We start from the raw sequence: 18,215 nt of genomic DNA, 5'->3' as shown, positions 1-18,215 counted from the left end.
AACAAACAATGATGGCGTCGCCCGGGTTCGAACCGGAGACCTTCAGTGTGTTAGACTGACGTGATAACCAACTACACCACGACACCTTTTGTTAATTTTGTTGTAAATTAATTAATCATTATAAATCGTGACAACCTCTCTTCAATCACAACTAAAGGTGACAATCTTAACAAAACTTAAAAACAGGACATGAAAACAGTGGATTTGAGTCATAATCATGATTTTTAAACTCATTTTCATGTTTCGTCTATAAAACGAGATTGAGTCATCTTAGAAAATTTTGTCATGCCCCAAAATCCAATACAAATCCCAAAGATTCTTATGTTAGATCTCTAGGAATGATTAACCATCCTATCCCATGATAATATATAATAATAATAAGAAAACATATCATGTTAAATAGTTATAAAACAACGAAAATATATAAATAATACTAAAAACTAATGGAGTGCGAAAGCTAATTACAATCAATTTGTGATCCTGACTCTTTAAGTCTCAAAATAAGAATCGCACTTACTGAAGTAAGGCATGAATAGATGACGGTACTGGATATAAATTGACACACAATACCCTAACATACGAGTTTCAATCCAAAAATAAGAATAATATGAAATACCTTAGAGAGTAGTATAAATCTTCCTTTCACTCTCACATTTCTAAAACTTTCAACAAGAATATTTCTTTTATTTGGGGTAAACAACATACTCAATTCGACCTCTCTACTACTTCAACTATTTTTTCTCTAGCTTCTGTGACAAAAAAGATTCTTTTGGAAACAACTTCCGAGGCCCTGAACTTCTGATTCTCCTGTACTTTAGAATCCTTAAGTAAAAGTTGAAATCAATAACAAACACACCCTAAATTTTCTTGAAAACATCCATTTCTAATTTTGTCTTTCCACTCATCTTTTTCAAAACATTCTCATTTTGTTACGTTCAATTTATTAATATAAAATTTCTCCCCAAATTTTCTTGAAAACATCCATTTCTAATTTTGTCTTTCCACTCATCTTTTTCAAAACATTCTCATCTTTGTTACGTTCAATTTATTAATATAAAACTTCTCGAATGCTCAATTTATCTTCCTCAGATTTTGGAGACTAAAAAAATTATGATAAATAGAAAAATTGTCAACAGACACTCATTTTCTGATCCAATCGACAGACAAGGAGAATCCAATTGTCAGAGGTATGGGCTATCATCATATTTGGGGGGCCATGACTTGTGCGCAAAACATCCATTCCAATGGAACAGTCTGAAATTCATTCACCACATTCATTGCAGGAAAGAAGTCTACATCAAAGATAAAATTCATCCCTTATTGTTGATTACAAATCCTCGAAAGCGGGGTTGGGAGTGTCCAGCCGTTTTCATTGTCAGATTTACGAAGGTGAAGCCTTTAACCTCCACAAATAATGCAGATTTTTGCTACAAAATGACAAGATGAGCGCATTGGAGTGTACTTACAGCTTCACACAAAATGATTATAAAGTATAAATACCATGTTTACCTGTTACAAAGCTAGCTATTACTCTCTTTTTTATCGTCTTCTGTACCAAGTCTCGTCGATCCACAGCTGAATTCTGCGGATTTGAGTTCCCATCTCAACTAAAACTTTAACATTTAATCAACTTTCACTTCTGATTATGGAAAACAGGAGAGCTTTGCTTTTTCTTGTTTAATGAGTTCTTTAATCCTTCCTTCTCAGTAGGAGCTGCAAGTTAAGCCCATTGATACCGTGTCCAAGCAAAATAAATGCTGATAAAATGGTTTGTTGAGTAGCAGCTACATTATGGTACAGATGCAAGAATCCGAATCCTCTTCGTCAGTGTCGCTTGTATCACTAAGATCATGAATAGTTGAGATTAATAAGATAAAAAACGAGTAAAAAATCATCACAAATGCTCGGCCACACTTCTTCATGGCAACCAAAAAAAAAAAAAAATCATCAAATAGAATATACACTTATATTCCATATAAAAGACAAGTGAAAGTACTCAATTCTTGAAAGTTTTTCTTTCTTCCAAGGCTAAAAAATTGTTGCAATGAGGTGCCTTTATAACAGAACATTAGTAGCTATGGTGACAGCAGTATACAGATTGAATCCTGGTGCCCAACCTTGTAGAATTGAATTACATGGAAGGACATACGTAACTTCATTGAGAAAATATAGATCTATTATTTCTCAAAGCTCGGTTTCAAAATTGAAGAAATTGGGACTCACAGAATTTGTCTTTTTCAAAAACAAATGTAATTTTGTGGAACACTTGTTTGGACACTTCAGGTTGTGACAAAAAACTTTAAAGAATTGGGAGAACTGTTCAATACTTTGTTGATACCATGACGAATATGAACAATCAAATAACTCCACAATAGATCAAGATTTGAGAGTACAATAGAAATGAACGCTTTAGTAAAAATTTAGGAGTAGCCCCATTACGTGATAAACTAAGAAGGTTGATTGAGATAGTTTGTTGTTCATGCGCAATGAAGGCAGATTACAGCCCCAGCTAAAAGGAATGTGAGTTAAAAGTTCTAAAGGTGCAAGAGGAAACCAAAAAGAACTTGGATTGAGGTAGAGGGGGCAGTTATGAACACACTTGCAACAATAGAAGACATGGATTTAGAGAGAATTGAAAGGAGAACAGGATTGGTTCAGCCGACCCCAATTTTTTTGGATAATGCCCCAAATACTACAATTTCTTAATGACCCAAACAATCAAAATTTCTTCATTATCTCTAGTAAGTTAAGACTTAAAGAAGCTTAAAGTTATACTCGTAAACTGAACAAGTGTTCAAAGATCCAACTAAACTGTGATACGAAGTTGGATCCAGTAGCTTGTCACAATTAAAACGTAAAATCTTCACAATGCAGTCAATGGCATGTCAATTATTTACCATTCAACAGAATGACTAACTTAGAAAATTTTTAGCATACATTTGGCTTTAAACATATCCTATCTTATATCCTTGTAGTTCCTATCCCCAGATATAATCATCATCATCATCATCTTTGAAGTCTTATCCCAAAGATTCGGGGTTGGCTATTAACAATAACAATAATGTAACACAAGTGTAACTATGCCTGGGTTCATAACAATCTTATCCCGTTCAATACTCTAAAAATGTGTACACAACACATTTACGGAAAAAGTACATCCAAAATATGAAATTGAGAATGATTAGATAACTTTGTAAATGTTCAATACTTTAGAGATGTGACGTAGCAGAAGCATGTGAATCAATATATTTGAAAGAAATTGAGAGTTTGTGTTCAATGGAACACACAAAATCAATTTAAATCAATAGATTTAATTGATGAATAAGCAATAACTTGGAAGAAAATAAAGCAAAGAACTGAAAAATAATTAAGATACAGTAAAAGAGAGTTGAATTGATTAAATTTCCTTTTTGAAGCTCCTTATATAGATAACTTCATCATAACAACTTGGTAAAATTCTAAAATATCAAAAAGTAACTTTCCTAACCTATTTATAATATGATAAAAACTTTCTAAACCTATTATCACTCAATTTCACTTCTAAGCATTTCTAATAATAGCCTAAAAAATAAAAACGAAATTAGAACAAAAATGGAAACTAGAAAACAAATTACAACCTAAACAAAATAGAAACTTCTTGAAGTTTAAATAGAAACTAACCAACTTCTAGATAACTTAAAACTGAAATAACCTAAAGGCATATGACTAAAATCAAAATTGGGTTGAGTATTGACCCAACCGGGTCAACCCGAACTAGACTGGTTAAACCCGAGTTGACCATGTTTGACTGAGTCAACTAGGTCTGAAAATTCCGGTCTTCCTCATTTAGATGTCCTACGTCAAGATGCCAACTAATATATAAGTGTCTCGAGCTAATTAATAGAGCAAACAACATCGGGAACAACTTTAGGCTTGAAAGTTTCAGGTGAATTATAGGCAATAAGTGTCTCAAGCTAATTAATCAAGCAAATATTTTCTCTTCCTGCTAAATTATGTCTCAATCATTGAATATAGTTTTTTTTACACAATTCGGCATTATCTTTTTTTTTTTTTTCTTTTAGAAAGTACCCCCAAGTAAAATTCAGTAGAATGATCAAAGAAGGCAATATTAAATGAACCTGATGTGAGAAAAACCAATACTTGGGTGATTTGTAACCAAAGGAGAAAGAGTGACTTCACTATTTGACCAATTCACATAAACAATTTCGATGTCTAGAGTTACATTTGATAAAAAGAAAAGATGATGATAATAATTCAAACTTACAAAAAAGAAAATACAATAAGAACTTGGATTTCCTACCATAGGGGTGCAATGTTTTAAAACAAAATTAGCAAGGCTGATTTTGCTTGAAAATGCAATATTACAAATAAAAGACATATCAGAAAAGAGGTGCAGTCTAGAAGTTAGGTAAAGAAGATTTCAACCATACAGCTGCTCTCAATAATCTTTGTTGTTATTAGATTCTATGAAGTGAAAAAATAAATTAAAAAAATCCATGGTACCTACTTCAAACAGTTTCTCCTACAAATATCAAGTTCATAGCCAGAACAACTATTATTTGCTACAAGGACTCTCCCTTTCCAGGGCAAATGGAAACAAAAGCAAAGCCATTAAATTGCTTATCTTGTTAAGGCTGGCTACAGTGGAGAACCTACCACATGATTAGAAGGACCAAAATCTGAGTCAAGGAGATTTTGAGCTAGATAAACTTCATGAAAATCAATTAATTAAGATTACATACACCAGTTGGTTATGGAAAATTACAGGAATTGGTGATTTCTTTGTAGCATAACATACATAATTAATATGGGCAGGAAAAAGTACACAATCCCAGGGAAGTTTTGATGTTCTGAGTCAGGCCAAAACAAGCTAGGGGGGAGGGGAGGCTTGAACATGATAATTTTAACCTCACCAAATGAGCTAGCTTAGTAAAGCCAAGGCCTTTTGGTGATTCTAATGGGTCCCTGATATTTAATCGGTGGGGCCAGCCATAAAGTGCCATGGCTTGGTCCAGTGTATACTATTAACAATTTAAAGTTTCAAAAATTGTACCATCAACAGGAAGAGATCGATAAAGACAATGATAGCCCAACTGCAATAACCCAATGTCAACCACATCAACCGAATGAAAATGATATCTGGACTAATATAGACGAATCGACTCAGCTTTGGATAAAACTCTACCACTCCCTTACTAATCTCCTTGTCTCCCTCAACATTCCATCCATTAATCTTAAGATTGAATCTATTGGCTAATTGTCCTAAGGGCATTGGATGTATGATGAAAAACTTCGCTATTATCGCCCTCACTCAACAAATGAATCCTAGAATTTTTGCTTCCAACTAATCTCATCCAATTTCACTACCTTCAAAATTTCTTTTGTGCCTTTCCACCAAAGAGAAAGAGCTCAAATCTTCATAACTATCTTGCATAGAAATTTCATCAAGAAGCAGATTTGTTTTGATGTGTCCACCCACCAAACTACTCCTTAATCCACAATTTGATCTTTCTTTAAGGAATTTTAACTTTCTCCTGAAAATATACTTTGCTTGTCCTTCAAAGGGGAACAACCTCGACCATTCTCCCAACTTCTTGTAAAAATTCGGAACTTGAGACCAGATGTTTTTAATGGGAACATGCAAGGTAAAAGCAAAAAAACCTCAATAATCTAACAGAATAGTGGGATGATCAAAAGTCAGTCTGGCTATGACCAACTGGCTACAGCATACAAATGTTCCTCCCAACTTCTGATTCTACGGAATCTATACAATCTTAAAAGCATAGGAGTTTGTTCATTAATTGTCCATGTGAATAAGCCACCTTCTAGAGGGAAATCTATAAGAAAATCCCTGGTAAAAAACCAAAGTTCTCATGTGTGCAGATACCATAATACAACCCATTTTTTTTTCAAGAGAAAATATAGTCAAAAATCACAATCAAATTCCTTCATTGCACCCAAAGAAATCTTAGTAGCCTGTAATTCATCTAATGCCTCCCAAACTTGACCTTTATGAATGGTATAATGAGTGAGTTCATCAACTCCAGTATACACCCAGCACAATTCATCTCCTAGACAACTACATAGAATCAAAATAGGAAGTCTCCCAGCAATGTAAAGCAACTTCAATGATCACTTTTCCCTAAAGAATCACAATACCCCCATCCAATAGCAAAAAAGATGACACAAACCCACATCCCTTGAATCGCACACACTCAATCTTATGTCCATACCCTCATTTAGCAACTCATCTTTAGATCAATTTGTTATACATAGCATCGTATTTTTCACTTCTTGTAAATGCTACTACACCATAAAATGCCTCAATTGGCCACAGGAGGTTAAAAATAAATTGAATTATAAATATTGGGAACAAAAATTATAAATGAGTACATTTCCGATATTTGGCAAGTTTAAAACTTAACTTGAGCTTGCCATCCTGAAACTTTCCATTCTTCATTAACAAATTTAAGATTCCTCCTTTTACTTCTTGGCACCAAATTTCATAACCAAATTACACATATTTAGATTTAGAATCTAAAGGAGCTTAAACTCTCCACATGAAAAACCTACTTAATACCTCTTGTAGCAAAATCATAAGACCACCTTTATATTTAAGCATAGTAAAGACTGGCAAACGACGCCAAACTAGCAGAAATTAAAACAATCTGAATGCCAAAAAAAAAAAAAAAACACTTATCTTTTATTAGTAATTATGCATTTGAACCAACATGAAGAGTAGCAAAAGTGATGAGATCATAACCAAGCAACAATACCTCGGTTGAAATTCCAAAATTTCGACAAGCTTATTACCATTCCTATCATTCCATTGCACTTTCCTACTCGATTTCCTTGGCTTCTTCGACATTCCACCTTTTCGAGGCGATAACAAAGAATTTGACTCCTCATCCTCCTCCCCCCTACTGACACCAACTTCTATTTTCGGAGAATCTAATGTGACATGTTGCTTGCTTTTGCAGTTATTAGGGTTCGCAATTTCCTTATCCATCGATCAGTAAAGAATTGCACAATTTGCAGAAAAATCGATCCATCAACTCAAGAAAAACCGTAATCGGCAATCACTGAAGAACAGAAAAGCTAGAGATTTTCGATAATTCGTAAATAAATCCATTTTCTCCAATTACCGAAAATCAAAATTGAACCCTAAACATGAAATTCTCGGTAGATTGCGTGGATTCACAGCAGATCTTCAAATACAAATAAAATCTACTCGTTTTCAGAGAGATTGTAGATTTGATTTCAGTTTTCGACTCATGAATTGTGGAAAAGGAGAGAAATCTTCAACAAAGAAAGTATGAATCTTTTCGCCAGAAATCAGATTTTCACTGCGAAAGATCAGCAAAAACGGAAGAAAATCGCAGACAAAATGAGAGATTCGATCGATTACACAATCGTTGAAGAAAATCATCAAAAATAAAAATCTTGAGAAGGAAAGAGGATTGGAAAATGATCGAATTTTGGTTTGACGAATTACGTTGACTTTATATAAGGGAAGACTGACCAGCTAATTAAAGAGTCTTTTAAGTTTTTAACTTTCAAACCTCCAAATATGGTAACATTTACTTCATTCCCCTCCAGGTTTTGATAATTTGGAATATGCCCCTCTGAGTTTTGGTAAATGTTTGATATCTCGTTGTATTATCCAAGTGAGGAAATGTTGTTCTAGACAAGATTCTATTTTCCAACCTTCAAACCTCTTAACAAAGTTTAGATTCGGTAATTATTCGGAGTGGATTCAAATTCAATTGATAAATAATTGGAAATTTTAATTAGCTAGTCTCTTATTTAGAGAATTTCAGGATTTAAAAAAAAAAAAATGGAAGAATTTTGTGATAATGGCAAGATAGGTTTTTTGAAAATTTTAAAAATGATAAGTTAAAACATAAAATAAATAAATAAATCTAGAAAATATGTTGAAGATGATGTCGTCGAAAAAATTGAAAAAAAATAAAAAAATCCTGGATAAGATTTTGGGTCAATTTTGGTTTAATTTATCGTGTACTAGGTTTGGATAGTGTTACTAGGCTCATTTAGTAATCAAACTAGGTTAGGATAAGCTTGCTCCATGGTTAGGTTCAGGGCTCGAGATTGTGGGCGAAGCCTTTCTGGAGTTCACTTGGTACCTTATATTATAATTTTATTTTTGATATATATTATTATATCATACCAATATACATAGGTTTGAAATTGGGTGCAGCCAATAAGCACGAATACTTGCATAGGTGTTTCTCATTTTAGTCCAATCCGACCTCACCATTAGATAAGTCAAACTTAGGTTATAATTTTTTTACACCCAAAATGCATCGGGCCATCTTGACTTTTAGGAAGAAAAATCGATTTTGGGAAGAAAATCCTTTGTAAGGTTTTTTTTTTTTTTTTGGTAGCTCCCTATATCATTTATTTTACAATTAAGAATGCCAAGTTGAAAAAAAATAATACCACAAGCCTCTAGGGTTCATACCTTAGATTATATAAAAAAAATATTATAAATAAAGAAAAAAAAAGACTTCTAAAAAAAAAATTGATCGAGGACTTTTGAAAATAATAAGATTGAACTCTCAAATTTTAACAGCTAGATTTTGTTAACATGTTGATGCGATCTATAAATCATTGAAAAACATTACAGAGTTATAGAAAAAGTGCTACAAAGGACTTGTTCTTAATATTTTAGCTATGAGTAGTGAAGAATGCACGTGATTTTGGTACACAATTGATGTGGTAAGTGCATAGAATTATAGATCTTTTTCATCAGAATACAACAAAAAAAAACATGCGTGTTTATGTGACCTTACCATATGTAAGCCACATATCTAACTGCATACCAAAATTGCATGCATTCATCATTATTCTTTGAGTATAGCATTGAGAAGATGAAGGCATTTATATCACTTTCAATAGTTTAAAAGAGAAAACAATAGTGTCAAGGGTGTGTATCTCAAATATTCAACAAATAAGAGGATTATGTCAAAAACAAATTATAATTAGTTATTCTCTAAATATATATATATGTTTACATTCAAAGTACGTAAATGCCCAGTTTTTGTCTGTCTTAAGTCTTCAATTATGAGTGCAAGCAGCCATGACACTAACCTATTGGTAGTCTTTTAATAAATAATACAATGAACAACATCACCGGTTTTTGTTGTTTTTCGGTTTTTTTATTTAGGCAGCATTGAGTCATTGATAAAGACAGTGGTTTGATTGAGATAAGTTTGATTTTGTTGGCATCTCACTCATTGCTTCTTTCTGACTTTTTCTTTTTAATTTTTTTTTTTTTAAAGTAAAATTAGGAATCTGTTTGTTAGGGATTTTTTCGTCGGCTTTTAGAGCTTTTATAGTTTTGTGCAGCAAAAGTCATGTTTGTTAGGACAACTTTTGCTTCTGCCACTTTTTTTTAAAAGCTAAAAACCGAGTTTTATAAAGCAGGTCCAAGGCTGATTTTGTGCGAAAGCCATTGTGGAAAGTCATCACCTAAAAAATGATTCATGTGAATTATTGAAATTACCTCCCATTACAAAACATGAAAACTGTTACATTGCATTCCTCTTTCGTTTTCGCTCTCGACAGAAATCCAATATATCCTCTCCTCTTTTGTTTGGGGTTAGGGCACGATATTGCATCGACCACAGACCTTTGTTCGAAGCCCGATCAACCTCCATTCACTTTCAAAGGTAAAAATCTGTTGTTGAACTCAAATATATCATCAATTTATCATCCATAAATCCTATAATCACTTTACTCTTCAATTTACTCACAGAAATCCACCAAACACAAGGAAAAATGTCTGATCAGGCTTCGATTAACCTCGTTATAAGCCAAAGGTAAGAAATTTTTTGATTTTCTCTCAAGTCTGTATGCGATTTGTTCTTCATCGTGTTTCTAACATCTATAATAGATGATCAACATAGAAAATCAACCATTGTTTGCTGAACTCAAAATCGAGTTACCATTTGTAGTGCATTGGGTACATGGTTTTAAAACTTGTCCCACACCAAGGTGATTGATAGGTAACCAAGCAAGAGAGTCAATGTGTTTGTCCATCACATGGACTCGTCTAAGAACATAGATGACTCTCCCATGTTTTAAAAATCTTAATCAAGTTTATAAAACATTGGCCCCATAAAATCAGAACCTTAAAAGGTAATTTTGAGGTACCACAACAGGTTATGATGAAAATCAAGCAATTGCCTTTCATGTTTTAAAGATGATGATATACTCCTGTAGACACCTAAATTTGAACATGCCCTCAACGCAAAGTGCCAAAAAATACATGAAAATCAGAATGGACCTCAAAGCCCAAACCCTAAAAAAATTTGTGTTATTTCAAATAAATGGTCTTAAGACCCCTTTTAGCTTAGCCCATGAGCTAAAAACTTTCCACCCACATAACCCTCCCCACCTCACCTTTCAACCCATCACAATCATATACATTCCCAACTCAATCTTATACATACCCTAACGTAATCAAATCCAACTCAACCCCTAAGCTCATTGGACCTAAACCATCTCACCTCTCAATCCAACCAAAAATCTCAACCCAAATCTCAATTCACGCCCAATGATCACAACCAATAACCAAGATCATCAAAATGGGACACATGTCACCACCACCATCCATCTCCCTAATCCATTTATCAACCCTATTACCTTTTTAAAAAAAAATAACATACCCACATCTCAACCCACACCTATGTCATAATCTACCCCATCATTTTCTACAAATCTCTCATCATAAATCACCCCTTCTTTTTAATGAACTTACCTAACACACACCTCTCATACCTCTTTGACACATGTCACCATATCCTCTACCTCCTAAAAAAATCAACATCACCCTCTTACACCCTTATTTTTCTAATCAAAATCGATTCCATTCAATTCACCTAACACTCAATTCATATGAGTTGAAAGATCCAACTCATTTGGATAACAAGCAACCCATTTATACTCTCTTCTACAAATGTCCTTCCATTACCTTTAATTTACATACATTCCATTCACAAACCTCACACTATTCTATCACTTTTCAACTTTTCACCCCATTTTACTCCTAAAAAATCTTATAAACCTCCCATTCTCACCACAATTTCTCTCCAAGACTTGAACCTCCTATCAAGTCTCACACCCTCTCAACTCCCTCTCTTTCTCTCTCTCTCTCTCAAATCTCATACTTACATCCATCAACCACTAAAACCTTTCTCTCTCTCTCTCTCTCTCTCAAATCTCATACTTACATCCATCAACCACTAAAACATCTACTCTATAAGCATATCAAGACTAAGATCAAGTAGTTCATCTTAAAGGCTAAAAAAAGACACAAAGGAAATCAAGTCAAGAAAGGTAAAGTAAGGACTTAAGAAAAAAAGAAAGTAACCCCCATCTTTCTCCCCTCCAACATTTTCCTCTTCTACTTCTCTCCTTTAACTTTTTTTATTGTTTTTATTTTTCCTTTTCTAGAACAATCCCAAGATGTGATGCAAACCCTCCTCTACTTCCAGTATATTGAGTTTCGACTTGATCAAAAGGGTAGAGGTTGAAAAATCATTTCCAAAAAAATGTCTTTTAAAATTCCCTACACTAGTGCACCCACCACAAAACATTTTCAAGACTAAGGTATTGGGCCCCTTTCTTATGAAAGTGGGCCCTTGACCGGAGAGCCTACATTTTTTCAAATGTATTCAAAGATATGAATTATGATAGGCCAAGATCAATGGGATTGTCATCAATTTTAATTAATAGTAGTTTTTATTTATTTATATGTGGAGGGTATTTCATTAAAAAAAATGTAAAAGCTAATTTCATCGAGATTATTTAAGAGGGTTTTAAAGTGAAATGATGGTTCAAGGGTATTTCAAGTATTTTATTAAAAAATCCTCTGAAATGCTCTTAAGAGGACATTTTTTTTATAAACTTGTTCTTCATGGTCTGTATTCCATGTCAGGTAGTAAATATTTTTAAAAGCAAGCCTTCATGATCATTCTCCCTTAGAAATTCCTAATTTTTTTTTCATCTTCAACTTATCATCTCTCTCTCTCTCATGACTTGACGACTCCCAATGCCTCAAGGGAGCATATTCTATGTAACATGTTTTTCTTGTAATGCCCGATAACACTTTTTTCACAATCAAGAGAGTGCCACATTGAGAAAATGGAATAGAATAAAACAAAACATCAACCATCTAAGGTTCATGATTTGGATCAGATTTCAAAAAAAAAAAAAAATTCAAAAAATAATAATAAAAATAGTTTTAAAAAAAAAAAAAAAATCGACGGCAACTCCCAAATTTAAATGAAGTAATTTTTTTGTCTTGTCAATATGACACTATCTCACTTGTCGGAAAAGAATGCTATATGGTGCGATAGTGTAAAAGAAATGCGCCACAAAGGATCCGCTCCTGTGCCCCAAGTTCTTTTCTTTAGTGAATGAAACTATTGTGCATCTTCAATTGGGACAGCCAAAATAACAACCATTGGCTGGGGACTCAAACAGAATCCGACTTTGAAGCGGGCTAGCCGCTTCAAAATTTGAAGGAACCCTCCTTGTTACAAGTCATGTGGCATTTTGAATTTATTTCACAACCTTACATTTCCACCAAAATTTGGAATACCTCCTTAGAAATACCGCGTGTAATCCAATGTAGAGGGTTCCTTCAAAATTTTGAAGCGGACAACTGTTTTCAAAGTCTTTACCAAGTTCTATCCAAATAAGCACGATAGCGACTTGATTGCATCAGTTGGGAGCACAAACCATAATTTTTCAACTGAATGCTCCATGGTTTCCCACCATATTAATAGCTGAAGTGGAACACCTTGACTACATCAAAACAAAGGATCCACCGCTCCGTAAATGCTACCAATATCCTCATTTTCAAAATATATCATACTCAAACTCAATTATCTGCATCATCTAGAACACTATAAATTAATTTTAATAATTTCTCTCTAAATGTGATGGTATATAATGGGATTGTATTAAACTTGGGTTTGCAGAATTGCATTAGAAGTGTGATGAGATCATCGTACTTATCGGGACAATACACATTCTAAACTATTTAGAAAGTTGGTAACAAACGTTTTTGGTAACTTTTTTCTTTTGATGGTTGAAACTTGAAAGGTTATTAGTAAATATTGTAAATGCCCATGATTTTAATTTGGTGAAATGGTGATTTTTTCCCTTATCATCTTTAGATTTTAAAAAAGATAAATATTTTCCATAACAGTAAGAAAAAAAAATGCATTTTGGAAAATATTTGAAAGTGTGCTATGAAGGTAATTTTAAGATCTCTTGTTCGTGAGTTGGCAAATTTCTCTAATTATACATTATTGTGATTACTGGGATTTATGCTATTTTTGGATTGAAAGAAATAGAGAGAAGAGAAGAGAAAATAAATGAGTTCTGATAATTTCAAGAGAACCTTGCTTTATCATGTTTGTTACCCACCAAACCTCACTTTATCAAGTTTGTCACCGAGAAAACCTTGGCACGGGGATCAACTTCAAAAATTAAAATTTACGATGTTAATTTGTTTCTTAAGATACTTTGGAGTAGATTCTAACCGCATCAATTTGTGGTATTTAAAAATGTGATTTGATGTCATTGGGTTATAAAGGACAAAATTCTAAGAACTTGGAAAAAAGAAATCAAAAATAAAATATTTGTTTTACAGTTGCACTTTAATTTTAAATTTGAGAGTTCGATAGTCATTCAATTTCAACACCTATATCAAACTCAAAAAAATGTTTCTTTTTTTAATAATTTTCTTTTGAATTTGAGTTTTTACATGAAATCTATAGGGGTGTACTGTTGGATTGCTAATTTGATTATCCATGTGGGCCCAATGATCATTATTAAGGTTTAAAATCTTACTTATTAAGTCATGGTAACATGATCCTTAAAGTAAGGTTTGTTAAAGTGACAAACTTAATAAATTAAGATTGTTTTTGTAATAAAATTACAACAGATGGGTCTGCCCGGTAAATGTCTCTATTACATATAAGTTAAAAGAGAAAAAGAGATGCCGTCCCCAAATTGGATATTAAAATTTTGATTTGAGACTTTCATCAAGTTTGATTAGACAGTTTATAATATTCTAATATAGCACTTGGATTGATATATTGTATTTTTTTTTATGAGAGATTTACAGGGCAGACCTATCAGGTGCAATTTTATTACAAAAACTATCTTACTTTAGTTTGATAATTGAATAAACTTTACTTTATGAATCATGTTATCATAACTAACTTGGTAAGATTTCAAATCTTACTAAGAATTGTTGGGCCCTCATGGATTATCAAATTATCCATCCAGCAACACAGCCTTCTACATTTCATGGAAAACTCAGATTAAACCAAAAAAAAAAAAAAAAAAAATAAATAAATAAAAAAAACACTTTTTGATTTTGATCATAGGTGTTGAAAATGGAGGTTAGCATTTAAAGCTAACATTCAACAGTGAAAAATTAACATTTTTTTTTTTCAAATTTTTTTTTATAAAGTTTTTAGAATTTTGTCCTTTGTAACCTGGAATCAGCAGATCATGTTTCTGGACGCTACACTGTTCGAATCCACTTAAAGGTATGTTAAGTAACAAAGTAAGCCCGTAAATTTGAATTTTATGACGTGGATCCCCACTTCAGGGTTTGCTCAATAACAAACTTGATAAAGTGACGTCTTGTGAGTAATAAACTTCATAAAGTAAGTTTCCTTGGAGTTGTTAGGACTTCAAGATAGTTTTTGTAATAAAAAAGCAATAGTTAAGTTTGCCGACTAAATTTCTCTATTTTTTATTGGGACAATGACTTTGAAGGACTCTTTATTGAGAATATGTACCAATTAGTCCCTTGGAAAAGAATATGGACCATTTAAGTCCCTCTGAATAAAATATTTACCTATTAAGGATCTTCTGAATATTTTTTTAAAGAAAATATCTGAAATACCCTTTAACAACTTTACAGGTGGTATAATTAAAAAATATATTGAGTCAAATAAAAAACATTTCCAATTTATTTGGATTTTTGTGAAAATAAACAAATAAATATTTTTTATTTATAAATTCAATATAATTTTATTTGACTCATTTAAGTAGACTTGCTAACTTTTTAGTTGAATCGATTCGATGAACATTCAAGTCGAGTTTTAAAATAATGTTTTAACTATATAAAATTATTTATAATTTTTAATAAATCTAATATAAATAGATCAAATTAGTTTGATGATGATGATAACTATACTCGTCACTATCGTCATACTATGAGTTAAAAATCACTAATTTGGAAAGAGAAAATAAGGAATTTTTTTTTCATTGTTACATAATAGATGTCTATTGTCAAGGGGCATGTCATTAATTTTAAACATAGGATTACTTCAAATATTTTAAAATAAACACGTTTCTTTAACACATCAAAATTTATTGAAAGGGTAATTATGGCATTTTCACTTAAAAAATCATTTTTAGACTAATATTTGATAAAATGTATATTAAAGAATCCATATTTTTTTAGAAGGGATTTTTTGGTACATATTTTCAAAAATAGGTTTTTGAGGTCATTTTCCCTTTTATTTGAATCATGTTCATCATTTTACTTTTAATTAAAGCCATTTCTTCAGTTGATACATGTGCTTCAATGATGACTTTTACTTAGGGATGTAAATTTTACTCGTGACCCAAAAACCGGTCTGAAATCAAATCGAACCCATTTGGGTTTGGATTTAACTAAACCCATGAAAATCGATTCAAGTTCGGTTTGACCCCCCAGATCGAACCGAGCCCGATTTGAGAACCATTACCCTAGATTGAACCCGGACCGACCCAAGATCGAAAACCTAAAGCTTTTCAAAAAATTTATACTTTTTACCATTCCCCCCCACCTCAACGTCCAACCCGAAACTCGATTTTTTGAAAAAAAAATGATAAAAAAATTTCACAAACATTTTGAAATTTTCTTACTCACCCTCCCATCGGAATTATCACTATTTTTAATTGTTGGGTAGAGGTGAAAGTAAATATAAATGTTTTATTTTTATAAATATCCCAAAATAAATTTCATTTTTCACTACTGCAAATTCTCTCAAAATTCTTTAAATCTCTTAATCTCTTTAATTTATTTTCATAATTTTGTACTAAATTCTCTAAGATCTTTATTAAATTGATATTTATTCTCAATTAATTTAATCATTAAGTGATCAATATTCTTCTACGTGACAAAATCAAAATCAAATCATCATCAAAGTGATCAAAATCAAGTCTTCATCAAATGATCAAGATCAAAGTCATCATCAAGTAATCAAGAATTTCTTCTATATGGGAAGATTAATTCATCAAATTGACACTTGGCACAATCAACCAATCAAAATCAAAATTTTCGATATAAGGTGTTGTGGTTTTAATTTTTTTTCTTCTTAATATTATTAAATTAAGCTTTTTCCATTTTTTAATTTTTTCTTTATTTCAAAGTGAAGTCTAATAAACCTCTATAAGTTTAATTTTGGTGTTAATTTTTACATAATGGATCCTCAAAATATTAAAATTGATGATTTTCAAAATCTTAATGATCCTCAAAATTGTGATTTTAATTCAATTACTTACGGGGGACTAGTAATGATCTGGAACTCTTTAATCCTAATCCTAATCCTAATCTCCCAAAAAAATAAAAAAGATTTTGATCCAAGGCATGCCAACATTTTACCTTGATACATGTTGTAAACCCGGACGGAAGTAAAACGAAAGAAGTAAAATGTAATTATTGTGAAAAAATTCTAACTTATTCCAGTACATCTATTGGAATGAACACAATGAATAAATACGTAAAAAACACATGTCCAAGAATAGAACCACCTAATATTACTCAAAATCTATTTAGTCGATCAACCACCAGCGACATAAGCACGTGATCATATGATGCCGAAAGAAATGTCATTTTTTATAATTGAAAAAATACATTATAAAGAATTTATTCAAAAAATGTATTTTTCCTAATTTTGAAAGTATTTTTAGAAATACATTAAAAAAAGGTATAATGAAAATATTTAAAAATAAAAAAATAGAAATTAAAAATTTATTATAAAATACACCTAGTAAAATATGCTTAATGTCTGATTTATGGACTTCAATTCAAGATATGCCATTATTTACGACACATTTTATAGATGAAAATTGGAATTTATATAAAATAATTATATATTTTTCTTTATTAAATACAAAACATATCGATTTAATAATTTTTAAAATTTTGTAAAATATTTTATTAAATTATGAAATTAGTAATAAAATATTTACAATTATATTAGATAATGCTAATAGTAATAATAATGTCATAACTTACCTTAAAGATGCATTATTTGACGAATCGATTTTAAAATAATTATTACATGTTCATTGTGTGGCACATATTTTAAATTTAATTGTACAAGATGATAATCGATGTATAAATAATAGTTTCGAAAATATTAGAGAAATTATTAGTATTATAAGATTATTACATAAACAAAAATGATTTGATAAATATTGTGTATATTATCATTAGACGCCCCACATCGATAGAATTTCACGTATTACATGTTACAACACGCGGTTCGTTATAAAAATCTAATAAAAATATTTTTAGAAGACATACGTAGTGAAACACAATTAGAAGAAAGTGATTGAAAAAATGCATATAATATTTGTGATTATTTTCAAAGTTTTGCTAAAATTACAAAAGCTTTTTCGGGACAAAAATATGTTACATTTGTCGAATTTTGGTGCAATTAGATTAAATAAAAAAAACTTTTAAATTTGAATTTAAATAATAATAATTTTACATAAATGAATAATAAAAATTAAAAAACTATTCCAAATAACTTAGCATTTTCTTTAATTATAGACCTTAGATTTAAAATTAAAGTTTTAGAACTTATTTTTAACATAAGTGGTGATCTTCATGTTGAAATTGAAATGCAAAAAATTAAAAAATAATTATTTAAACATTTTAACATTTATGAAAGTAAGTATGGTTTAAATAATAATACTACTAATAGACCTCAAAATGTAGCATCATCATCTTCCGTTGCAAAAATAATTTTTCTTAACCTTTTATCAAGAGTACCTATAACTTATAATAATAATAATAATTCATATCCGAAGTACAACATTATTTGGATTCTGATCTCATAGAAACTGGGGATGATAGTTATTATAATATTTTAGAATGGTAGAAA

The 18,215-nt window shown here is 31.3% G+C and overlaps 2 protein-coding genes and 1 non-coding gene across 3 annotated transcripts in view; all 3 read right to left on the bottom strand.

Moving 5' to 3' along the window:
• LOC147396766 (uncharacterized) overlaps window positions 1-18,215 on the bottom strand; it is a 77,032-nt gene that overhangs the window by 54,625 nt on the left and 4,192 nt on the right. The window lies entirely within an intron of this gene.
• TRNAV-AAC (transfer RNA valine (anticodon AAC)) lies at window positions 13-86 on the bottom strand. Its single transcript has one exon. It is a non-coding gene; the product is annotated as a tRNA-Val (tRNA).
• On the bottom strand, window positions 1,256-7,512 carry LOC147396767 (uncharacterized). Its single transcript, XM_086451923.1, has 2 exons — window positions 6,777-7,512; window positions 1,256-1,842 (listed from the first exon to the last, which is right to left on the bottom strand). Exons 1-2 carry the CDS (start codon window positions 7,007-7,009, stop codon window positions 1,785-1,787), a joined length of 291 nt encoding a protein of 96 aa, XP_086308049.1. The 5' UTR covers window positions 7,010-7,512; the 3' UTR covers window positions 1,256-1,784.

The sequence above is a fragment of the Akebia trifoliata genome, chromosome 8 (assembly GCF_017979445.1).
Source record: "Akebia trifoliata isolate Shusen 1 chromosome 8, ASM1797944v1, whole genome shotgun sequence".
Classification (NCBI taxonomy): domain Eukaryota; kingdom Viridiplantae; phylum Streptophyta; class Magnoliopsida; order Ranunculales; family Lardizabalaceae; genus Akebia; species Akebia trifoliata.
The sequence above is the reverse complement of the archived record's forward strand: the minus strand, read 5'-3'. Positions and strand labels throughout refer to the sequence as shown.